Source organism: Coregonus clupeaformis, chromosome 9, assembly GCF_020615455.1.
Source record: "Coregonus clupeaformis isolate EN_2021a chromosome 9, ASM2061545v1, whole genome shotgun sequence".
Lineage (NCBI taxonomy): Eukaryota > Metazoa > Chordata > Actinopteri > Salmoniformes > Salmonidae > Coregonus > Coregonus clupeaformis.
In genome coordinates this window covers 26308278-26334221 of record NC_059200.1, presented here as the reverse complement: position 1 = coordinate 26334221, position 25944 = coordinate 26308278, and the positions used below count along the sequence as shown (strand labels likewise).

At 43.7% G+C, this 25944-nt stretch overlaps 2 protein-coding genes across 6 annotated transcripts; both read left to right on the top strand.

Annotated features, from left to right (window-relative positions):
* Positions 1-589: 589 nt before the first annotated feature.
* On the top strand, positions 590-21715 carry LOC121574139 (protein strawberry notch homolog 1-like). Of its 4 annotated transcripts, none has more exons than XM_041886757.2 (33): positions 590-859; positions 2583-2699; positions 3104-3190; positions 3546-3779; positions 3997-4114; positions 4541-4579; positions 4889-4986; positions 5139-5235; positions 5434-5594; positions 5728-5861; positions 5966-6056; positions 6245-6406; positions 6628-6763; positions 6900-7005; positions 8957-9110; positions 9228-9410; positions 9650-9747; positions 13703-13848; positions 14152-14352; positions 14444-14620; positions 14801-14970; positions 15185-15316; positions 17119-17254; positions 17733-17845; positions 17953-18024; positions 18103-18202; positions 18429-18503; positions 18603-18749; positions 18939-19033; positions 19163-19249; positions 19426-19640; positions 19799-19992; positions 20212-21715. In XM_041886757.2, exons 2-33 carry the CDS (start codon positions 2583-2585, stop codon positions 20373-20375), a joined length of 4239 nt encoding a protein of 1412 aa, XP_041742691.1. In that variant the 5' UTR covers positions 590-859; the 3' UTR covers positions 20376-21715. The 4 variants fall into 4 exon arrangements, with proteins under 4 accessions (XP_041742691.1, XP_045078486.1, XP_045078484.1 ...); XM_045222551.1 differs by having other exon boundaries at positions 590-910; positions 3546-3674; XM_045222549.1 differs by having other exon boundaries at positions 590-910.
* Positions 21716-22619: 904 nt separating this feature from the next.
* On the top strand, positions 22620-25313 carry LOC121574479 (cyclin-dependent kinase 2-associated protein 1). Of its 2 annotated transcripts, none has more exons than XM_041887095.2 (4): positions 22620-22849; positions 24168-24271; positions 24409-24535; positions 24708-25313. In XM_041887095.2, the coding sequence occupies exons 1-4, from the start codon at positions 22816-22818 to the stop codon at positions 24773-24775; spliced, it is 333 nt and encodes a 110-aa protein (XP_041743029.1). In that variant the 5' UTR covers positions 22620-22815; the 3' UTR covers positions 24776-25313. The 2 variants fall into 2 exon arrangements, with proteins under 2 accessions (XP_041743029.1, XP_041743028.1); XM_041887094.2 differs by lacking the exon at positions 22620-22849 and adding an exon at positions 23395-23566.
* The last annotated feature ends 631 nt before the right edge of the window (positions 25314-25944 follow it).

Here is a 25944-nt window from a genome sequence, read left to right as displayed (position 1 = left end):
ACTTACAAGGTATTACATTTTATGATTGTGTAAAAGGTTATTTTATTATAAATGATATGTATTTATTTTTAGTCATTTTGCAGACGCTCTTATCCAGAGCGACTTACAGGAGCAATTAGGGTTAAGTGCCTTGCTCAAGGGCACATCGACAGATTTTTCAACTAGTCGGCTCGGGGATTAGAACCAGCGACCTTTCGGTTACTGGCACAACGCTCTTAACCACTAAGCTAGCAAGAGCATGAATTGTGCAGCCTGGTTCCTCTCAAGGTTTGTATTTTCCAGGGAGATTTTCCTTGCCTTGTGCTGCTGCTTGCTCTTTGGGAGGTCTCTCTCTCTATGGTCTAGACTGGGTTACTATTGATTTATTGATTTATGCAATATAAAAACATGCAGAACGGAGGAGTAGACATTTGAATTGACTTTATGATTTGAAATCATGACACACAGACCTCTAATAAAGGCCGGCTAACGTTTTGCCCTGACCTTACCAATGAGTTATATATTGAACCTTACCAACATGGGGGTTCCAAATTACATATGTTGCATAATGAGGAAACGTGTGCTAGACGTCACTTCCGTCAAAGACCTCACGTGGTCACGTGACACGGGTTTAGCGCTCTGTTTCTGGACTCTGTAAGGTTACAAAAATATGATTGAAATGCCAACATTCTTTTCTTTATTGATTGGTGATCGCCAACGGACGCCCCGTAGCCACTTGGAAATCATTTTTTATGGACGGAGCGCTAAGAATTCTCGCCTGAAAATTCCAGAGCTCGGGCTAAACGTCACGTGACCAACACGCGACTGGCGGTTTGGTAAAGATGGCGGAAGGTGGTTAGAAAACAGAGAAGCGAATAGGGTAATATCCCCAGTTAACGCAGCGATAAACGGAACGCCCGTTCACTGATAAGTGAGTGTTGTTGCCAGGCACAAATGTCTGAAAATGATTGGTGATTTCCCGAGGATCACAGTAAAGTGTTCAAAGTGAGGCTGTGACATGTTGTTTTCGTGAAATTGTATTTTGTTGTCCTCTTTCAATTAATGGCAGTTACCTGTAGCTGTTAGCCATCTATCTTACTGTAGCTAGCTAACGTTAGTAACTAACTGTGACTGAACATAACACCACCACATCTTAGTTTGCTATTAACTAGGGTAACTTGAGCTAACTAACGTTGGGTGGCTAAATACTCTTGTAACATTACTAGTAGTAACTAGCTAGCTATTTATTGTAGATATACAGCTAGCTATGGCTAATAATGCTAGCTAATGCGTTATTTGGGCTGTCTTTTAGTAACGTTATATTGTTTTGCTGAGTGTAGTCAAATTCATAGGGGTTAGCCAGCTAACTAAGTTATCCAGCAAGCTATCTAACAGCCAAGTTAACGTTAGTTATGTTGCATGCAAACAAATGCCAAGGTGAATTGGACTTGTTTTCGAGTGAATAGTAAGGTTGTTTTCCCACAGAAATAAGTTGAATAAGTTAAATAACAGTTGAATATCGATGTTCATTGATACCATAGTTACTTGACTTATCAATTATGTGGAGAGTTAACGTTAGCTAATTATTATTAATGGTCAATTTAGTTGGAAGCACGCTAGCTAGTTAACTAACGTTAGCTAGCTAATATTGCCACACAGTGAGTCTATGAATATTGCAATGCTGTTAACTTTTTTTTAGGTGTGTTGTTTTCTAGCTGGGCTATGTATTTGTGCAAGACATATTCATAATTTGACTGTTTTAGCCTAATAAGCTAGTTAGAACACGTTGTTCGATTTGACATTAGCGAGCAACGACGTCACACCAGGAAGTTGAGACTAGGGAGTCAGTCAGTGCAAACACGTGCCGGTGTCCGAGTCACTTTGTAACCAGACAAGTTCTCAAGATCATACACCTGGATCTGCACATTATATTTAAGTGTGTAAATACAGAATATTCGTGCGGTCTACCTTGACCGAGTTGTTTTTAGGGTTGGGAAACTGCTGTCCAACATTTACAAACATCCTTGCAGCATGCCGGCAGGTGCCACATGCCAGGCAAAACGCTCTTTCGATAATCTCTGGATGGCACCTATTATTGTTTTTATGACCAACAAACATCTACAGCAGCAACCAACCAACACTGTACTTTATGAGTGCACAGCTAGTCACTATGTAGCTGAGTGAAGTTCTCTGGTCTGATGGTTGGATTAACTGATAGATAAATAAGGTCAACACAGTCAGTGATCACACCTCTGACACATGGTGCTGTGCGTTAGATGGTCCCAATGTCTGTTTGAGAAATATCTGTTGCTAATGATTTATGAGGGCAGTTGATTCAAAACTCCCAACTCTTATTCAGCGTAGTTTGAATTATTTTGTTTGAGCTATTATGCTTCTATTTCCCTGTGTGAAATAGTGTGTTGTAGCAGGGTGTGCTACAGACTGTTTACTGTTAAATCCAAGGTGTCAGAGAGAGCCCAATGTACAAAAGTCTTAACTACAGACACAATTGTTTTGGTTAGATCACTAGCAGTGGATAGAGAGGTGTTGCCCTATCTGTCCCCTGCTGCTGATGTCACTCACCAGTTTGTTGCTGTTTGCAGATGATGGATCCTGGACAGGATTTGCTTCTGGCAGCCCTGAGCGAGAGCGGCATCTGCCCAAACGACCTGTTTGACTTTGACCCTCAGGATGCTGCACTGCCCTCTCCAACCCCACAGGTAGGTGAAACTGAGGGAGGCATCTTCCCAGTAGTCCAAAGTGGCTTTTAGATAGAGCTGTGACGGTCATTGATCAGCCAACTGACCACGGTCCCCGTTATAACCGTTTGACTAGCAAAAAAAAAGAGCAAATTTTCTCGCTTATTTTATTTTCATGAAGACCTTCATCCATAACTGTTGGTTACACAGTAATTGTGCTACCCCTACTTCTAGCTCTTCTGAATGAAAAGTACTATATAGTTATTATCTCAATAGGTTATAGTGGCCTCCTCCCAGCATCTCAGTAGTGGCTTTCCCTCCTTTCCTCTGATCTGCATGAATACATAACTAAAGGACAGCCTGGGCGCTGCTTCAGATGTGTAGTGTTCTCTGGTGCTGATGTGAATTTTGTTTCTCTCCTCCAGTCCATCTCCATCAGTGCCCTGGGTGTTGGCTCGGGGATGGAGCCAACGGGAGTCACAGCTCCACCCACTCCAACAGTCACAATCAGGGTAGGAACTCTATTCAACTAAAGATTGCTTACAGTGTGCTGTTACTAAGAAACCTATTCAGTCAACTAGTAACCAGGGTTTTGAAATGGAGAAGCCAGCCACTGCTTAAACTTGCCCAGCAAGTTTGCTTTCCGTTTGAAAATGTTTTCACCTGTTTGTTCCCATTTAAAAAAGACCCAGAATATTTGTGCGTTATCTACACATTTCAGAAAACATACCTTGAATTAAAAACTACTCGACCTATTTGCAAATTGTATAGTGAATCGAATTGTCTAGCGTTCTACTGCAGTATAATTTCTGTGCGGTAACATCTCACCCTTTTCCCCTGTCTTTTGTCTCCTCACTGGTCCACCAGCACAAGCCTCAGGCCTCAACCACAACATTTGTCTTAAATCAACTGAATCAGTTGCCATCGCTGGGAACAATCGTTGTGACCAAGCCCTCAACTGGAGGCACGGCCAGACATACCATCACAGTCACCAAGGTAGTCCATACCACTCCCTCAGCCCTGCGGGGGTCCACTTCCACACTCACCTCCTCCACGGCTCTCCCCTCAGTCTCCACAGTGGTTTCTTCCAGCAGAGAGCAGGTCAGTGGAGGAAATGCTTTTGCCCTGGGACAAAAATGCTGCTGAAAATGACAAATATACAGATGTGTGTGCTCTCTGATTTGGTGGAGTTCATGAGGGCTGAGAGGCTCTTCACTTCCTATGCTGCTTTGCAAAATAGCAAAAAATTGAGGGACTACTAAACTTTAGTTAAAGAGCCTTCCGTGTTATAACGTATATCTTTCCCTCTGTGTGTCAGATCCAGCTGAAGGACTTGTTGAGGACAGGCGGTCTGAAGAGTAGTAGTCTGGTGGAACTCATGAGGCTCAAGCCGCCGCCAGACATCGCCCAGCCGGTCGCCACAGCAACAGGCACCAGTGAGTCACAGTACTAATGGAACCCTGACTGGGTTCCAATGGCTCCAAAAATGGCTTTTCACTTGATGTCACTACCGTATGGGTCTCACCTATTCTATACCATTCTTTAAGATCAGAGGTGACCTTGTCAAGGGATGGAAGCCATTGAAGGGCTGAAACTGCTCGTATTTAAAGGTGCAGATCTTCGGTTAGAAGAGGCAGTTGAGAATGATGTCATGTAGCCAAAAATGTTTTCTGCCCATGTTATTTTGAGCACCAGTGTGCAATCCATTCATGCCATTCCCATGTGTATTGTTTGGAAAAGGCTGACCAGGATGTAACAGCCATGTCAAAACCCTTAATTGTACAGAGTATTAACTTAACTCACATTAATGTGTACCAAACATGACTATGCTCAATCAGTGTTCAATGCTCTCATTCTCGCAGAGATAATACTGGTCTCGACAAAGATGATCCATAAACCAGGTATGGACAGGATCAGGGATCATCTCAGAATTTAGTGTTATGTATCACGGGAGGGAAATGAAAGGGTTGTTGTAAAAGGGTCCAGTTTTCACACCTTCATGGCACTTTCACAGTTCACATCCACTTTATTTACGGTTGGTTTAGACTTAAGAAGTAGTGAGGTGACTTAAGACGTGACCTTGCACATGGGCTGTTCAGTCCAAGTGAATCATGGCTAAGTGTGTGGAAGTCTTTGTTTCTAATGGACTTGGTCAGTTGGCGTCTGTTTTTCCACTAATGATTCCTCTATTCTTTCTGTTCTTCTCACAGTGGATCTGAACAACGGGATAAAGGAGGTGTCGGGTAAAGACGCCGCTCGGATCTGGGTGAACGATGACGTGAAAGTGCGGAGCTTCTCACCTACATTAGTGAGTTTGTGGCATCACTGACTCTTAACCAAAAGGCAGGCGTCGTAGTAGTCCTAGTAAAATCTCTACCCGTTCCCCCTGTTGAATGACAGAACCTGAGTTTCTTTGAAATACTTCAGACCTCTTAATAACCAGTGATATATTTTTATTAGAAACTCCCAGGAATGAAAGAGGAGGAGGAGGCTGAGGAAGAGGAGGATGAAGAGTTGGGTCATGCCGAGACATATGCGGAGTACATGCCCATGAAATGTAAGCTTTACTCTGAGTACTCCCAACTATTTAGTTTCCTTTCACATTTACTGAAGCTGTCATGGTCATGTCGTATTGCTTGATGAAAGATAGGTGGAGCCCATGCAGAGGTCACTTTGTTTTGGGGCAGCAGAGGAGTTGATTCAAAATGAAGGTTTCATTGAGCAGTTGGTTGACTGATCATGTTGATTGTTCCAGTGCGGATCGGGCTGCGTCACCCAGACCCGGTTGTGGAGACAAGCTCCCTGTCCAGTGTGAATCCTCCCAACGTGTGGTACAGAATGTCGATACCAGAGGAGACCATCGACCGCGGCTGGCTGTCTGCCCTGCAGCTGGAGGCCATCACGTACGCTGCCCAGGTAAATATCCTACACCTTTACACTACTGCTCACCTGGCTAGATAAAGACCCTACTACAGCTTGGCACTACTTTATGTACCAGTGTAGATGATTATTCACATACCTTGTGCTGAAATGTTTCTTGTCTCCATAGCAACATGAAACATTCCTCCCTAACGGTGACCGAGCGTCCTATCTGATAGGAGACGGGGCCGGAGTGGGGAAGGGCCGGACCATCGCTGGGATCATCTACGAGAACTATCTTCTGGGCAGAAAGAGATCACTCTGGTAAAACCAAAACTAGGATTACTTGATACATCCCGCCAATGAAGGAGGATGATGGTACACACACATTTTCCCATTTCACAAAATATATTCCATCTCCTTCACAGGTTCAGTGTTTCTAATGACCTGAAGTATGATGCAGAGAGGGATCTGAAAGACATCGGAGCCAAGAACATTCCGGTCTATTCCCTCAACAAGGTAAGAGGTTGACCACTGGGTGCAAATGTACATCACCATGCATGTTTCTTACATGGTAATAAATTGAAGAGGTTCCTTCACACTGGATATCCTTTTCATATTTGCCTTACAAAATTACGTGTTCACATGCATAAAAAGGTATTGTTCTCCTTCACTCAAAAACATGTCCTATTTTGTCTGTTTCCCAGTTTAAGTATGGTAAGATCTCGTCCAAACACAACGGCAGTGTGAAGAAGGGGGTGATCTTCGCTACGTACTCCTCTCTGATAGGAGAGAGCCAGTCTGGAGGGAAGTACAAGACCCGCTTCAAACAGCTGCTCCACTGGTGTGGACAGGTCTTCGACGGAGTTGTATCCTTTCACTGACTGACCACCAGACGACTACTGTAAAAAAAGAAAAGAACAAAAAAAAGAAACTTAATTGCCCTTGTAATACAATTTGTCCAAATTATATTGAGAGTACTTCATCTGGGTCTATATAACTGCCCTTAGAAGTAGTAGTAACCGGTTGTTAGAAGTGTCAATTGTTTAGTGAACATAACACCACCTTTCCTTAACCCAAGACCGTTCAGATTGTGTATGACGAGTGTCACAAAGCCAAAAATGTCTGTCCCATCGGCTCGTCCAAACCCACCAAGACTGGACTGGCCGTCCTGGAGCTGCAGAACAAACTGCCCAAGGCACGGGTGGTGTACGCTAGCGCAACTGGTACGTTACTAACCACAGGCTACTGATGTTTTCACACTTCGAATGTTGAGCGGAGTCTATATTATATCGTGCAGGAAAGATGTTATGTCCTAAATGAATGGAAGTGTTCTCCATCTAACTGTGTGTCCTTGTCCAGGTGCGTCTGAGCCCCGTAACATGGCCTACATGAGCCGGCTGGGCATCTGGGGGGAGGGGACCCCCTTCAGAGAGTTTAGCAACTTCATTCAGGCTGTGGAGCGCCGGTGAGTGAGACAGGCACTAGTAACTTGTCGTAGTGGTGCAGAGTACACTACCGTTCAAAAGTTTGGGGTCACTTAGAAATGTCCTTGTTTTTGAAAGAAAAGCACTTTTTTTGTCCATTAAAATAACATCAAATTGATCAGAAATACAGTGTAGACATTGTTAATGTTGTAAATGGCTATTGTAGCTGGAAACGGCTGATTTTGTATGGAATATCTACGTAGGCGTACAGAGGCCCATTATCAGCAACCATCAGTCCTGTGTTCCAATGGCATGTTGTGTTTGCTAATCCAAGTTTATCATTTTAAAAGGCTAATTGATCATTAGAAAACCCTTTTGCAATTATGTTAGCACAGCTGAAAACTTGTGCTGATTAAAGAAGCAATACAACTGGCCGCCTTGAGACTAGTTGAGTATCTGGAGCATCAGCAATTGTGGGTTAGATTACAGGCTCAAAATGGCCAGAAACAAAGAACCTTCTTCTGAAATTTGTCAGTCTATTCTTGTTCTGAGAAATGAAGGCTATTCCATGTGAGAAATTGCCAAGAAACTGAAGATCTCGTACAACGCTGTGTACTAATCCCTTCACAGAACAGTGCAAACTGGCTCTAACCAGAATAGAAAGAGGAGTGGGAGGCCCCAGTGCACAACTGAGCAAGAGGACAAATACATTAGTGTGTCTAGTTTGAGAAACGGACGCCTCACAGGTCCTCAACTGGCAGCTTCATTAAATAGTACCCGCAAAACACCAGTCTCAACGTCAACAGTGAAGAGGTGACTCCGGGATGCTGACCTTCTAGGCAGAGTTGCAAAGAAAAAGTCCAGTGTCTGTTCTTTTTCCCATCTTAATCTTTTATTTTTATTGGCCATTTTGAGATATGGCTTTTCCTTTGCAACTCTGCCTAGAAGGTCAGCATCCCGGAGTCGCCTCTTCACTGTTGACGTTGAGACTGGTGTTTTGCGGGTACTATTTAATGAAGCTGCCAGTTGAGGACCTGTGAGGCGTCCGTTTCTCAAACTAGACACACTAATGTATTTGTCCTCTTGCTCAGTTGTGCACCAGGGCCTCCCACTCCTCTTTCTATTCGGGTTAAAGCCAGTTTGCGCTGTTCTGTGAAGAGAGTAGTACACAGCGTTGTACGAGATCTTCAGTTTCTTGGCAGTTTCTCGCATGGAATAGCCTTCCTTTCTCAGAACAAGAATAGACTGACGAGTTTCAGAAGAAAGTTATTTGTTTCTGGCCATTTTGAGCCTGTAATCAAACCCACAATTGCTGATGCTCCAGATACTCAACTAGTCTCAAGAAGGCCAGTTTTATTGCTTCTTTAATCAGCACAACAGTTTTCAGCTGTGCTAACATAATTGCAAAAGGGTTTTCTAATGATCAATTAGCCTTTTAAAATGATAAACTTGGATTAGCAAACACAACGTGCCATTGGAACACATGACTGATGGTTGCTGATAATGGGCCTCTGTACGCCTATGTAGATATTCCATTTTTAATAAAAATCAGCCATTTCCAGCTACAATAGCCATTTACAACATTAACAATGTCTACACTGTATTTCTGATTAATTTGATGTTATTTTAATGGACCAAAAAAGTGCTTTTCTTTCGACAACAAGGACATTTCTAAGTGACCCCAAACTTTTGAACGGTGGTGTATGTGTTTTAAAAACAGCCATGGAATGGATGCAGCAAGCGACCTTAAAGTTATGACTTTTGGCAGATGGAATCTGTAGAGGCAGAACATCTTCAACCCACTAGAACTGTTAGAAAACATGAATATGCCGATAAATCTGGGTTGGTAGGACAACTTCTCCTGCAAAGGTCTTGTTATACCTCACCTTCTCTATGCCTATTGATATCTAGTATATCACAAATTAAATTTGTCCTTGACTAAATATCTATTCCAAATAACAATTTCCCTCCCTTGTATTGCCTTGTCCTCAGAGGTGTGGGTGCTATGGAGATAGTTGCCATGGATATGAAGCTGAGGGGGATGTACATCGCCAGGCAGCTGAGCTTCACGGGCGTTACGTTCAAGATCGAGGAGGTTCCCCTGACAACCCACTACATCAAGATGTACAACAAGTCTGTTCGCCTGGTAAGGAACCTTGACCTAATCCCAAACCTAAACATAAGTTATCCCTGGGCTCTTTTCAGTAAGATTGAAACAGAAACGGTGTGTGTTTTAACTCTATCCTCTCTTTCCATGTTTCAGTGGGTGGCTGCGCGGGAGAAGTTCCAGGCGGCTGCTAACCTGATGGATGCAGAGCAGCGGATGAAGAAGTCCATGTGGGGTCAGTTCTGGTCGGCCCACCAGAGGTTCTTCAAGTACCTCTGCATCGCCTCCAAGGTCCGCAGGGTGGTGCAGCTCGCCAGGGACGAGGTCAAAAACGGAAAGGTGGGTGGGAGGTTTCAGAAGGTAGAAAGATGAGATTGTTATTCCAGGAATTTAGATTTTTCTGACTTCAGAAGATCAGGAAAACTGCCACATTCATATCATATTCCTGCATATTGGTTCTAGTGTATTTTGGTTCCTTTGGTTGGTTTGAGGAGAGGTGACTGGTGTTCTCCCAGACATTTTGCTGTATACCGTCAGACTGTGTGCGACTCAAGGCCTGTCTGTCTCTCTCTCTACAGTGTGTGGTGATTGGTCTCCAGTCGACAGGAGAGGCCAGAACACTGGAGGCCCTGGAGGAAGGAGGAGGAGAGCTCAACGACTTTGTCTCCACCGCCAAGTAACTTTTCACCCAGATTTATAAGATATACTTTATTAGTCCATACGTGATGGAAATGTCTTCTGCTTTAATCCAACCACTCTGATATACAAACACACATACACACAAACCAGGGTTTCCGAAAATGTGGCACTGGACATTTGACGGCAGCATTTTAATTTACCAGACTTCTGACATATTTACCCAACCCATATGCATTGAGTGCGTAACCTGATTTCTGGCGTCCACCCACGGTGCTCAGAATGACAGTAATCACATTTAGATTATGGTAATTAATCTTAACAGAACATGCAAGTCAAGGATGCAATGACGTGTGTCCTTATCGTGCACTTTGAAGATGTTCGAATAACTGTCCACATTTAATTTTCCTCAGGCAACAAGACGAGTAACGAACAGCAAAGTCACTAGCCTATGCATAGGCGGCACGCAAGTTTGACATTTGGGGATGCACATTTTCACCATAAAAATGCACTGTTATAATAAAGCATTCCATGCATCATCACATTTACAGACTTATGTAAGATGGCCTACTATTCGTAATGTGATTAGTTGATTGGATAGTCATAATTTCATAATATACAGTACATTCGGAAAGTATTCAGACACTTTGACTTTTTCCACATTTTGTTACTTTACAGCCTTATTCTGAAATGGATTAAATAAATGTTCCTCATCAATCTACACACAATATCCCATAATGACAAAGCGAAAACAGGTTGTTAGAAATGTTGGCAAATGTTTTACAAATAAAAATCAGAAATACCTTATTTACTTAAGTATTCAGACCCTTTGCTATGATACGTGAAATTGAGCTCAGGTGTATCCTGTTTCCATTGATCATCCTTGAGATGTTTCTACAACTTGATTGGAGTCCACCTGTAGTAAATTGAATTGATTGGATATGATTTGGAAAGGCACACACCTGTCTATATAAGGTCCCACAGTTGACAGTGCATGTCAGAGCAAAAACCAAGCCATGAGGTCGAAGGAATTGTCTGTAGAGCTCCGAGACAGGATTTAGTCGAGGCACAGATCTGGGGAAGGGTACCAAAACATTTCTGCAGCATTGAAGGTCCCCAAGAACACAGTGGCCTCCATCATTTTTAAATGGAAGAACTTTGGAACCACCAAGACTCTTCCTAGAGCTGGCCGCCCGGCCAAATGGAGCTATTGGGGGAGAAGGGCCTAAGCCAGGGAGGTGACCAAGAACCCGATGGTCACTCTGACAGAGCTCCAGAGTTCCTCTGTGGAGATGGGAGAATCTTCCAGAAGGACAACCGGCTCTGCAGCACTCCACCAATCAGGCCTTTATGGTAGAGTGGCCAGACAGAAGCCACTCCTCAGTAAAAGGCACATGACAGCCCACTTGGAGTTTGCCAAAAGGGACCTAAAGACTCAGACTATGAGAAACAAGATTCTATGGTCTGATGAAACCAATATCTCTTTGGCCTGAATGCCAAGCATCACATCTGGAGGAAACCAGGCACCATCCCTACGGTGTTAATCAATTTTAGAATGAGGCTGTAACGTAACAATGTGGAAAAAGTCAAGGGGTCTGAATGCTTTCTGAATGCACTGTAACTGAATCACTGTTCTCAAAAAGACTGTTCAATGCATGGCTGAATGCGTGTAGCGTGGAGGCCTGGGCTATAGGCTATATCAGATATATTTCTTATTTCTTTGCACGGGAAAAACACATGGAGACATTAGCAGTATCTTTTTTAATAAGACAAATTACAGGGTAGCCTACCCTGCTGACACTGACAAACAGATCAATAAAAACGACCTTGTCCGTATAATAGACCTATGAGAAGGGGAGAGATAAATAGAATATGGCGTCCATCTAAACTGGAGGAAGAAATTATTGGCCAAAAACAAACTTTAAAGTGGCACTGACCCAACAATGAGAGTGAATATGCGTAGTGCGCACTCACCGGGGATATGGCCGATTCGCTCCGCTGATGCCAATAAGATAGGCTGAGAATTTTGATAACTAACAGACAGATTAGTCTTTTTATTGTCTTTTCTTTACAGCAATAGCCATTTGCTTTCCAAACTGTTTTCCTATGATTGAATTTTAAAATATTGCGATATGCCTGGCTGGGCCTCTACTTTTCACTGACAGTCGCAACGCAACAATCATCTATTTGGTATTTGCGTGTGCTGGCTGTTGGCAATGCGATTTTAAAACGTTTATTTTTTAAGGCTAGGCGAAGCTAATGATCCTCTGTGGCCAAATCATGCTGTAGTTGCCTAATTGTAAATTATTTTATGTATTTCTCTATAGACCGAGTAGCCTAATTAGGCTCTATAATTTTGGCAATTCAATTTACTTAGGGAAAGCTTCCCCTAGGCTTAGGCTCATAGGTGACACGTCCATATGTCAATCTACTATCCCCCATAGTAGAAATGTTTACCTATTCTGTTGGTCAGATTGGTGAGAGAGAAATAGCCCAAACAGACTTTGGGACAGTTGTTGAACGGTAGATCCCAAATTCATACAACCAGTAAGCCTATGTTACATAAAAAAAAAAAGTTTAAAAAAAAATGCATCTGATGCAACAGATCAGAACGTTTAGCTTAAAATGTTGATCAACTATTATTTCTTAAAGTTATTACCAGAGCAATGCGCACAAGGCAGTAGTCTACTGGTTTCAATGGCATATGGAAGTCTTTATAAAATAATTGCCTCCACAGATTTTGCCAAGGCTTCTTTGAAGCAAGGTAAAACATGCCTCAAATGTTGTAAAACTTTCAGCTTTCAAACAATTAAGTAGCTATATGTTTTCAAAATGCATACTGCCTCCATCTCATTGCTTCATTACTCCATTTTAATTGTGGCCCAAAAACTATTGTTAAAACACAATTGAATTCAGAATTGTTGCACAGTTATTGGGCTTATAAAAGCACTGTCTGGCAGATTTTCCGCTCAAAGGCCCTTTATCTGTATACTGTGCACGTGTGATAATTACGATACATAAAGTGTGATAAATAAGATGTATAAGGAATATACACGCTCCCGAGTGGCGCAGTGGTCTAAGGCTCTGCATCTCAGTGCTTGAGGCGTCACTACAGACCCCCTGGTTCGATTCCAGGCTGTATCACAACCGGCCGTGATTGGGAGTCCCATAGGTCGACACACCATTGGCCCAGCGTCGTCCGGGTTAGGGGAGGGTTTGGCCGGGTTAGGGGAGGTTTTGGCCGGGTTAGGGGAGGGTTTGGCCGGGTTAGGGGAGGGTTTGGCCGGGTTAGGGGAGGGTTTGGCCGGGTTAGGGGAGGGTTTGGCCGGGTTAGGGGAGGGTTTGGCCGGGTTAGGGGAGGGTTTGGCCGGGCTGTCATTGTAAATACCAATTTGTTCTTAACTGACTTGCCTACATTATGCTAATTAACCCATAGACTGATGAGCATGGCCGGTCAAATGTATTTATATCAATGAATAGACTACAAAGCGTTATTTCGCAATGGGATTTTTTTTATTTTCTTCTCCCGGACAATTGGCCGGTGCCAATTTTATTTATCGGCTTTTCTATTATTTTTTTATGGTAAAAAATCATCTATTACTGGCTAACGGAAACCCTGACACAAACACATTAGGTTGGAGAGTGGCTGGTCCTCTGTAGCTCAGTTGGTAGTGCATGGCGCTGCCAGGATAGTGGGTTCGATTCCCGGGACTGCCCATACGTAAAATGTATGCACGCATGACTTTGGGTAAAAGCGTCTGCTAAATGGCATATATTATATTAGGCTGGAGCAGAGGGCAGCCATAGTGCAGCACCTAATGAGCAGTTTAGGGTGTTAAGTTCCTTGCTCAAAGGAACATCGGCGAGAGAACATATTGGGAAACAATATGGAATCTATTGAGCAGCTGTAAAGTTAGCTAGCTACATGCTAATGCCAGGTGTATGCTAGTACCATCTATAACAAGGTGTTTGCTCTCTCGCTCTTTTCCTCTCAGAGGTGTGCTGCAGTCACTTGTAGAGAAGCACTTCCCAGCTCCAGACAGACAGAAGCTGTTCAGCCTGCTGGGCATCGACCTGCCGGCCATGAAGACCCCCTTGCCCAGCGAGGCCGCAGCAGAGCAGAAGGGCAAGAAGAGGAAAGGTACAGCAGGGCAGTTAGCCAACCTCTCTCTGTAGGAAAGGGCAGTCATTGGGTCTGTAATGGGACAGTGAAGAGTTTGATCTTGGTTTTGTTCAGTTGGTTACTTCAGCAGCAAGAGATCTCTTTTTGCATATCCAGTGTTCTTTTTGCGTGAACTTTTGACTCATCGTAGGTGTTTTATGTAATGTTCTGGCTTACTGTTCCACATATGAGACTCAAGTCTCCCAACACTAATGTAGTGTTTTGGCTATGTTTACCAATGTTAATGTTCCCTCCTCTCTCTCTCTCTCTCCCTCCCTGCAGGTGCTGAGATAAAGAAGGCAGAGAAGAGGAAGAGAAAGTCAGGTGGTCTGTCGGGGAGCAGCTCTGACGACAGCGAATCAGTGGAGTCTGATAAGGACTATGCAGAGAGTGACGACAGCTTCAAGTCGGTCAGCTCGGGAGAAGATGACGAAGACGACTTCAACCCCTTCAAGGATGATTCCAGCGAGGATGAGGAGGATGGTGAGAGAGGGAGTTTGATGACGATTAAGACTGATGATTACGAGCTAACTACCTACCTAACATAGTCTCATATGTTTCCCCCATGTTCCAGACCCCTGGCTGTCTGGAAAGAGGAAAGGGGTGAAGAAATGCAAGGAGAAGAAGAATAAAAAGAAGAAGAGCATTGACCCAGACTCTATCCACAGTGCCTTGTTAGCCTCTGGCCTGGGCTCCACCAGGCCTGCTTTCACCACCCCAACAGTCAAGACCTCCAGCACACCTGCCATAGGTGAGTTAGTAGCAACAACACACCTTCCGTAAGTGAGCGTGGAGTCGGACTTCTGTGCTAATCTCCCATTGCCCTCAATGTATGCTCTAAAGTCTGAGTTAGGGTTGTATAACCAGCCAGGATGAGCAGATGAAGATGAACATTCAACCTTTCTATCCCTCCCTCTTATCGCCCCATCAGCCAAGGTAGAGGTAGATGACGGCTGTATGACCAGTCAGGATGCTGTGGAAGATGCTCAGCAGATGAAGAGAGATCTGTTGGACCAGCTGGAGAAGCTGGCTCAGGATCTACCTCCCAACACTCTGGATGAACTCATAGACGAGCTGGGAGGACCCGACAACGTGGCTGAGGTAGCGGGTTCAATTAAATATGGATACAAATAACAATGGCACGTTGTTGGGAGCTGGACAAAATAAAATATCAATTATTAAAAGAAACTAAAAGTCCTCTCATTGTTAACTGCAAATGTGTACATTTTTAAAGCTAGAGATGGACCTCTTGACCATCTTACCATTTTTTAGATTATTTGTTTTGTTCTCACATTGTCTCCTCTCTGTGTTCCAGATGACTGGGCGTAAAGGCCGGGTGGTCAGTAATGATGATGGCAGCATCTCCTACGAGTCTCGCTCTGAACTGGATGTTCCTGTGGAGATCCTCAACCTCACAGAGAAACAGAGGTTCATGGACGGAGAGAAGGTACGGGAGGATGGGAAGAGAGAGATAGGAGGAGGAAGAGAGAATGGAACAGTATTACCCCATGTTTCTGACTTTGGCGAGGGGTACATGCACATTGACTTGAGAAATGTAGGTTGTGTGCAAGGCAGTGGGGGGCAGTCTGCTTGTTTGAGTCACAGATCTATAGAATCAGTTGAATATATACACTGCTCAAAAAAATTAAGGGAACACTTTAACAACACATCCTAGATCTGAATATTTCATTCAATCTTATTAAATACTTTTTTCTTTACATAGTTGAATGTGCTGACAACAAAATCACACAAATGATCAATGGAAATCAAATTTATCAACCCATGGAGGTCTGGATTTGGAGTCACCCTCAAAATGAAAGTGGAAAACCACACTACAGGCTGATCCAACTTTGATGTAATGTCCTTAAAACAAGTCAAAATGAGGCTCAGTAGTGTGTGGCCTCCACGTGCCTGTATGACCTCCCTACAACGCCTGGGCATGCTCCTGATGAGGTGGCGGATGGTCTCCTGAGGGATCTCCTCCCAGACCTGGACTAAAGCATCCGCCAACTCCTGGACAGTCTGTGGTGCAATGAGGCGTTGGTGGATGGAGCGAGACATGATGTCCCAGATGTGCTCAATTGGATTCAGGTCTGGGGAACGGGCGGGCCAGTCCATAGCATCAATGCCTTCCTCTTGCAGGAACTGCTGACACACTCCAGCCACATGAGGTCTAGCATTGTCTTGCATTAGGAGGAACCCAGGGCCAACCGCACCAGCATATGGTCTCACAAGGGGTCTGAGGATCTCATCTCGGTACCTAATGGCAGTCAGGCTACCTCTGGCGAGCACATGGAGGGCTGTGCGGCCCCCCAAAGAAATGCCACCCCACACCATGACTGACCCACCGCCAAACCGGTCATGCTGGAGGATGTTGCAGGCAGCAGAACGTTCTCCACAGCGTCTCCAGACTCTGTCACGTCTGTCACATGTGCTCAGTGTGAACCTGCTTTCATCTGTGAAGAGCACAGGGCGCCAGTGGCGAATTTGCCAATCTTGGTGTTCTCTGGCTAATGCCAAACGTCCTGCACGGTGTTGGGCTGTAAGCACAACCCCCACCTGTGGACGTTGGGCCCTCATACCACCCTCATGGAGTCTGTTTCTGACCGTTTGAGCAGACACATGCACATTTGTGGCCTGCTGGAGGTCATTTTGCAGTGCTCCTCCTTGCACAAAGGCGGAGGTAGCGGTCCTGCTGCTGGGTTGTTGCCCTCCTACGGCCTCCTCCACGTCTCCTGATGTACTGGCCTGTCTCCTGGTAGGGCCTCCATGCTCTGGACACTATGCTGACAGACACAGCAAACCTTCTTGCCACAGCTCGCATTGATGTGCCATCCTGGATGAGCTGCACTACCTGAGCCACTTGTGTGGGTTGTAGACTCCGTCTCATGCTACCACTAGAGTGAAAGCACCGCCAGCATTCAAAAGTGACCAAAACATCAGCCAGGAAGCATAGGAACTGAGAAGTGGTCTGTGGTCACCACCTGCAGAACCACTTCTTTATTGGGGGTGTCTTGCTAATTGCCTATAATTTCCACCTGTTGTCTATTCCATTTGCACAACAGCATGTGAAATGTATTGTCAATCAGTGTTGCTTCCTAAGTGGACAGTTTGATTTCACAGAAGTGTGATTGACTTGGAGTTACATTGTGTTGTTTAAGTGTTCCCTTAATTTTTTTGAGCAGTGTATATAGTAGTCCCAAACAATGGCACAGAACCATTCCTAACCTTGTTCTTCTCCCTCTCCAGAACATAGCCATCATCTCAGAGGCGGCCAGCTCGGGCATCTCCCTGCAGGCTGACCGGCGAGTGAAAAACCAGAAGAGGAGGGTCCACATGACCCTGGAGCTACCCTGGAGCGCAGACCGAGCCATACAGCAGTTTGGTCAGTAAAGTCTTTCTGGCTGTGGTTTCATTACACACATACAGTCTCAAGCACTGAGACTTAAAGATGCAGTCCGGGATCTTAAGCACTTACAAATTCGTATATATTGTACGAATTGGAATTTGTAACATATCATACGAAATGGATGACTTAGTACACAATTGTGCACAATTTTCGGGGACCAATTTTGGCTCGTGAGCGCTACTTTCAAAATCACTAGCTGAAATTTTACAAAACCTTTGAAGGATCACTAAGTGAAAATGGTATAGAAATTAAATCAAACTTTATTTTCACTCTTGTCTTGTAGGATTTACTTGTCTTGATAAGGTGGCTGATGGTAGTTAATTTAGCTGGTATGTCTCCTCTGGGGTTTTTCCACTCTGATTCAATGGGAATAGCAGGTGTGAGGTATTTAGACTAATTCAATGTGTGTTCTGCTTAATGGTGCCATTGTCAGACGTCTCGTTCTCTCTCTCAGGGAGGACCCACAGGTCTAACCAGGTGACGGCTCCTGAGTATGTGTTCCTCATCTCTGAGCTGGCTGGGGAACAGAGGTTTGCCTCCATTGTGGCCAAGAGACTGGAGAGCCTGGTAAGAACATGTCCTGTCAGTGGTTCAATTGATCTGACCAGTGGAAAATGTGGATATTATCACCCATGTTTGAGCCACTGATGCTACATGTAATATGTGTTCCACAGGGTGCCCTCACCCATGGAGACAGAAGAGCAACAGAAACGAGAGATCTCAGCAGGTTCAACTTTGACAACAAAGTAAGCAGATAGAGAACTTGTGTGTGTGTGTGGTTCCCTGTAGTTCTGGTTGTAACTCCTTTCTTTTCCAATCCACAGTATGGCAGAAATGCCCTGGAGATTGTGATGAAGTCCATCGTCAACCTGGACTTTCCGTTAGTGAATCCTCCATCGAACTTCGAAGGGGATTTCTACAAAGGTATGTCTCTAGTGTCTGGACAGATCTTGTGACAGTCACAGGATTTATGTCCCTATTTTGAGCCAGGGAAAATTCCGTTCTCCTGCTTGATACTGGGGATTCTTTCATAATGTCTATAATTCACACGACTGGCTCAGTCCACAAACGGAGTTAATCTATTTCTGGTGCATGGCTGTGGTCTTACTTCCATCTGATGTGGGACTGTCTTCATCCTATTCCCTGGCAGAGATCCGTCATGGGTTGATCGGAGTGGGTCTGATCAATGTGGAGGACAGATCAGGGATCCTGTCTCTGGACAAAGGTGAGACTGGCTCTGACTTTAAACCTTGTCAGATGACATTAAAAAGTATTAGACTGTACGGTTCTTGCTGCACCTGACACTTTCCTCTCTCCTCCCCAGACTACAACAACATAGGGAAGTTCCTGAACCGTATCCTGGGGATGGCAGTGCAGGAGCAGAATGCTCTGTTCCAGTACTTCTCTGACACACTGGCAGCCGTCATACAGAACGCCAAGAAGAATGGACGCTACGACATGGGCATTCTGGGTAAGACCGGAGAGGAATATCCTTAAACCTTTTTCTGTTAAAGGAGATGAATGCCAGCTACTGTGAATGAGGGACTATACTCTGCATGACACAGTATTAAACAACTACCCATGGTTTCAGACAGGGTCTGGACAAAATGGCTGCTATGTGGATCTGATTAGTATTGTGTTTATCTTGTTCTCTTTCTAGACCTGGGTTCTGGGGATGAGAAGGTGAAGAAGATGGAAGCCAAAAAGTTCCTGACTCCAGGCTACTCCACCTCCGGACACGTGGAGCTCTATACGGTATGGTTGACCGTTGTTTTTCTCAATAGACAGGAATAGAAACTGTTTTAACAAGAAACTCTTATTTCTTACATCCCCAACAGACCGGTAGCCATTTTCCATTTTGTAAATACTGTTTCTGTGTCTCAGGTGAGTGTGGAGAGAGGCATGTCCTGGGAGGATGCTACCCACGCCTGGGCTGAGCAGAGTGGTCCAGACGATGGCTTCTATGTACAGGTACCAAAAGACCAACCAGATGTTTTCGTCTCTTCGGAGTTTGACAAACTCTACATGTTGGCACCAAATATAACATTCTGATTTTCATACTCAATGAAATACCTAGTGAGTTTTTATTGCCATAGCATTTTTGTTTTTTGTTTTACAAACGCTAGATGTATTTTGCTGATCCCCAGATAAGGAACAACAAGAAGACTGCTATCTTGGTGAAGGAGGTGAACAGTAAGAAGAGGCTGTTCCTGGTCTACAGACCCAACACAGGCAAACAGCTGAAACTGGAGGCCTACGCTGACATCAAGAAGAAGTGTAAAAAGGTGCTGTCAGACGATGCCAAGCAGCACTGGATTGACCAGTACAAGTCTTCAGCTGAGATCTGCTCTCATGCTTACTGGTAGGTGCCGTTTCGCATATGTCTGTAAAGTTGTAGCTGTGGTTTTGGTGAAGTTGTCAAGTTCACTACCAGGTTTTACTCTTTACCAGTATAGTTTTAATGAACTAGTCAGAAAAAAGGTGAATCATGTGTTAATTAACCCCCTCTCCTCCCTCCAGGCGTGGTAACTGTAAGAAGGCGTTGGTGGGTCTGCAGTGTGAGGTGGGTCTGCGCTGCAGGACGTACTATGTCTTGTGTGGCTCTGTGCTCAGCGTGTGGACCAAGGTGGAGGGAGTCCTGTCCTCCGTCAGCGGAACCAACATCAAGATGCAAATTGTCCGTCTCAGGACGGAGGACGGGCAGAGGATCGTGGGTAAGTTGATGCTGGAAGTGTGGGCAGAAGCATTTTTTAAATGTTTGAGGTAAGTCACAACCTGTTTACCTGTTATGTGTTTTACCGGAGTAGTATTCTACTAAAGTAGAAGCTGGTCCCTCTCCTCCCCAACAAGTGAACTATAAATGAACAGATGTTGAAATTATTTGTTTCCTTCATTCTAACGTGGTTATTTCCCATCTGTCTCTTTTTGTCCAGGCCTGATCATTCCAGCCAACTGCGTCTCTCCTCTGACCAACATCCTGTTGTCGTCTGACCAGTCTCAGCAACTGGCTGTTCAGCAGCAGCAGAAGTGGCAGCAGCTGCACCCTCAGAGCCTCAGCCACACACATAACATGGGTTCACCACCAAGTCCGACCTGATGGGCTTCGACCCCCATCTTCTCCTCCACACCCTGGGTTCTTGACCCAACCTGATGGGATATGACCATATTTCCATCTGAATCTCCACTTTGACGCTACACCACCACCCCTCCTCCTCCCTCTCCGTTCCTCCTGAGGTGCTGCTTGTGGTTCTCCATGTAGCTAAACCGCGGTGGCAGAGTTAAGATTTCAGGGTTCATGTCCAAAGAGGAGACTCAGTCTCCCTGTTGTCATCCAGAGGAGTTGGCTTGACGACTACTATTCCTCTGAGATTCAGAGCTGAAGATTTAGAAGAGGCTGCGGTGATAAAGCGGGGAGAGTAGAGGATGCTGGCGAAGAGGCATTATTAAAAATGCCTGAGACTGTTTTTCTGTTACCTCCTATACCCCTCCCCACTCCTCCTATGTAAATGATGGCTTGTGCTTTCTGTTAGTGACGTTCCTACCACTGCCTTCTCTACTGAAGGCTGGGGGACGTCACCTAGGTTTTTGTTTTCTACAGGTGACAGGACAGTGCTCAGGGGTTCGTTAAGCTACACAGTGACAATTTTTTAAAAACAGATGTTTTACAAAATGTCTACCTGAGATGCATGACCACACACCAACTTTCTTTCTTCATTTTAGATTTTACTCTGTCAAGTCTGGGGCATGATGACTACTCTCACCATAGTTGCATCTAAAATGACACCCTATTGCATAGGTAGTGCACTACTTTTATGTTATTCACCATCTAGGGAATAGGGTGTAATTTCCGACGCAATCCTTGTTTCTTTCAGACAGACAAGTGTATCAAACATGGGTGTATTCTTTCTACCTACAGAATTGTTTACAGCTTGACTATCAAGAATTGTGACCGTGCATGGTTTAAAATACCTGTTTATTTTCCTGCATTTATTCCTCTGCATTCAAAAGATGTTCGGAACGGGTTGTTTGATATGTGGCATCAGATTCTTATCTTGTACTATCAAACTACAGTAGATACACTCCTGGAGTGGTATTATAGAACTACACGTGAAAGGACAGATCTTGTTTGTCAATACAAGCTGTCTAATAACGCTACATGAAAAGCTAGTATTCAAGATAGTTTATTGATGAATTCAAAACTGATCCCTTTCTTTTTACCTCATGTAGGTGTGTGTAAATCTGAAAGGATTGGCTAGGTGTATCCAATGTGGTGAAGATTCTACCTTGGAGGCAAAGGTGGAATCAATTAGCATATTTGCTCATATCTATCTGATCCTTTAGATCACATGTCAAACTCATCCCACGGAGGGCCGAGTGTCTGTGGGTTTTCTCTCCTCCCTTGTACTTGATTGATTAGTTAATTAGTAAGGACAACCCCTCACCTGGTTGTCTAGGTCTTAATTTAAACGAAAAACCAGCAGACACTAGGCCCTCCATGGAATGAGTTTGACACCCCTGCCCTATGTACTTCATGGATATCTAAAACAGGGGTGTCAAACTCAAACCAGGTGAGGGGAGTTCCTTACTAATTAGTGACCTTAATTCATTAATCAAGTACAAGGGAGTGAAAATTTGGAATGAGTTTGACATGTGACTCAAGGGTTCTGGGTTTTTGGGATTGGGCTCTTGTTCCCCCTCTGATTCTGAACTGGAACCCAATCTCCACCAGTCTGCAACATTGCTGCTTGAACTCTGGTACTTTTTATATCTGTTTTTCAGTTTTCTGTCACTTGAGATGGGATGGATAGGGGCAGAAGATTAAATGATGTAAAAACCCTGAGTTTAGGATGCTACTTTGCTATACCAATGTGTATTGTGTCATGTCTGGACATAAGAAACCCGTTTTTTGCTTAAATAGCCGTTAACACTTGAAGGACGGTGTAATTTCATATTTTTACTGACTTGTTGTACAACAAATCTGTATTAAATGATTTAAATGAGTAAGATTTCTACCTCCTTAATGATCAATAAATCCCGAGGATAAAGTTTGAATTCTGTTTATCACTGTTTTGATATCATTCCTCAATACCATTTTCCTCACTCCTTGTTTTGTTTTTGTATACTTAATTGTCAAACTGTTTCTTATATGATGTGCTGTACTCTGTAATCATCACCAATCATAACAGGTCCCCACTACTTTGTGTTAGATCTTAGGCCATCAGTTGGGGTCAGTCCCATCCCACAACTTCCATGGGGTAATGACGCTGAAAGCTATGATTGGGCAGTAGAACGTGGCCGCTGCCTTGTCCACCAATGGTCAAGAGACTGACCGCGTCCTCTACCATAAATTGGAGAGGGGTTACATCGTATCTGCACGGGCCCAATCACAGTTTTGGAGAGAAGACGGGAGAATCTTTAGAAGAGGGGCCTCCGGTGCACGTGTCTTGTAGTAGATACGATTTTGTTTGATCTTTGCGGTTAATATTTAGATAAGAGGGACATTTTGGGAGGGGAAAGTGTGGCCAATTGAGGCAACAATGGATGCTTCTCCAAATCCCCAGACAAAGACAGGTAATCTTAAACTGACTGTTTTATGTTTTATTTTTCCGGCTCTGCTATGGTGGTCTACTACAAAGTGGGCCGAACAAAAGCAATACTGTTGCACGAGTCATCACCATCTGACCAACAGTGTAACTGGATGGGCTATAGACTTAACCCACACTAGGATCACACGTTATAGGAGCTTTTATAGGCGAATTCTATTTATTTTTACTTTATATTTTGTTATAATTAAGATGAATCAATGTTCAAGACGAAATATTTTCATAGTCCATTAGGCTTGAAATTCTACTAAAATTTGAGTTCTACGTGGTCTAGAGATGTGTTCTGTGCAGCCAGACAATTTAAAAATTATTTTCTATAAAATAAAATCCTACGTGAATTAGTTATAACATGTCATTTAAATATAATAGCTAGAAGTATTTTTGCTTTTCTAATGTACTGAAAGTTGTGTAAATCGCGTTTGAAGCATTTTCGGTCAGATTATCACGAATTGACTATGGTCAATGCTATCCGGGATTGTCTATGGTGATAGAATGCATTGTGGGTGTCAATATAAAGTGACGGCCATATTTGCCGGGTGCCGTTGCTGTAAACAAAAAGTGAGAGACAGGCGCTTCACTGAATTTGATTTTCGGGTCATTTTATTTCTTTAATTTACAATGTCTCTGGGAATGTCTTACAAACCCAATGTCCACCAGCACATTCCAGGAACTTCCGGGAACCAGGGTAAGAGAACAATATCGGTTAAAATCCAACCATCCATCCGTTAAATCGAGTGTTAAAAATTCGGTGTTTCGGAGAATACCTGGAGAAAGACCGTGTCTGTAGTTTTTGTCCAGTTATATATAAGGTCAGATCCTGGGAGCTAGGCTAATTCATATCCGCCATTATTACTAATGTAAAAAAAGCCTCATCTTCATTGGCTATAAACAAGGGCAGAGGTGTGAAATTCCATATGTTCCGAAAAATAATCCCCATCGTTCTGTGTCGGATGCCATCCTGGAGGGTGTCGTTACGTTGTGACAAAAATGTATCACTTTGGCTTCTTTAGTCAGCCCTGTTCCGCTTCCTCCATGATGGTCTCTTGCGGAGCTGTTGATTGAGCTGCCAGGGTATTCCTTTATGAACCTTCGAGGACATCTAGTGTTTAACAACGCTTATTGCATTAGAAAAAAACATGCTCACTACAACTGTGGGCATTGTTGGCAATGTGAACATGCAATATGTAGAATTTGTACCAATTTATTTTTTTCAGTGTTTTATACTATCTGGTGAACGGTAATATCATATTTGACCCTAGATTTGTTTTGTATTTGTCTCCCAACAGTTGGAAACATCCAGTCTCCGTCAGCAGCCAACTTGGCCACGTTGCAGTCCTACAGGCCGCTGGTGAACGATGTTTACGCACCACCCTCCTTGGGCTTTACACAGGTACAGACACTCAAATTGCTTCTGCTAATTCTACAATGCAGAAAATAAAATTGACATGTTAATAGAAATGCGGCGTTACATTGTAAGTAACTCCTTTGGTAAAGTGCCTTATTCCTATCCTGTCCCTGTGTGGTCAGGGATCCAGCAGCAGCCAGGTGCCCCAGAGTAAGTATTCAGAGCTGCTGGCCATCATCGAGGAGCTGGGGAAGGAGATCCGGCCCACCTACGCCGGCAGCAAGAGCGCCATGGAGAGAATAAAACGAGGTAATGTGGAAACTTCTGTAGTAATACAATACCTCTATTGTGTGGTAATGCAAACTGCATTATCTAGACTACACAATAGTATTCTTCCTAACTCTCTAACATGGTTAGAGAGTTGTCATTCAGTCTGTGAATGACAGTTGTTCATTTTGGTGTATCCTACTTTTCCCCAAAGGTATCATCCATGCCAGGGGACTGGTGCGGGAGTGCTTGGCAGAGACTGAGAGAAACGCCAGGTCCTAACTACAGAAGCACTACCCTCTCCTGTAGAAGAACCCACACTCTCACTCACCATGTAAAAGACAACTGCATGGCACATCCTCTAAAAAGAGGAATGGAAAACAAAATAAGGGATGGTTGAAAAAGTCACAAATGTTTCTGGAAGGTTGAAATGTGAGAAAGGGGACACTAGAATATAATTCAGAATTCAAATGATTTGTTTTTTCTTCATGCCCCATTTTGGGTCACAGTTTCCTGACTTCATATTTAAAATGAATAGTAATTTTTGCATGCAAACCTATGGGTCCACCATGGCCTTTGGTTAATTGTAGACATTGCATGGCATGTACTGGATTAGACTAGGAGAGAAACTCTTTTTGATAGCTATTGGTCTGAATTCCAGACCCTTAATTGTTGAACAAGTGAAGGACAGAAAAGTGCCAAATACATTGGTTCATTCATGTTGAGGTTCTTTTTTGGGATTAATAATAAATGCTGTTACTTGCATCTTTGTATGTATTTATTACTTGTGTAATAAAATGTATTTTCAATACAAAAGTAATTGTTTGGAAAATAATGTGTGAACAACCCAAGTGGTCTCCTATATCTATTTTCCTCATAAGGAAGGAATTGAGATGGTAAGCAGGCAGTCGTAAAGTCAAAACTTGTCTTGGTTGAATGGAAGGATATATTGTAGGATGGAGGTATCTGGACAATAGCAAGCAGTACAGCAGAACCATTGATTTAGGCTCATCTACAGTGATTCATTCCTTGGACACAGTGATTCATTCCTTGGACATTGCATAACCCAGCAAGATTTAGGCAACAAGCACTGATTCAACTGACCAGTTGTGAACAGCAATACATGATGTAGTCCAGGATAATTAATGAATTTGAAACTTGAACAGGGTCTGAGAGAGACTAGTATTTACCATGAATACGGGATATAACTAGCCACGCCAAGTCACATTCAGTAGAAGTAACTATCAATGTTAGAATCGCAGATAACAATGTAACAGTAGCAATAGCACATTTGTAACGTTAACAATTTTGTATCCTTGCGCGTTTCATTGGACTTCTACCCTTGCAGCGAATATCACTTCCTACAAGTTCTGCCAATCATGCCCATTGTTGTGTACTGCCATTGTGCATCATAGCCAATCATAAGGCTTGAATAAGAGAGACAGCCAATC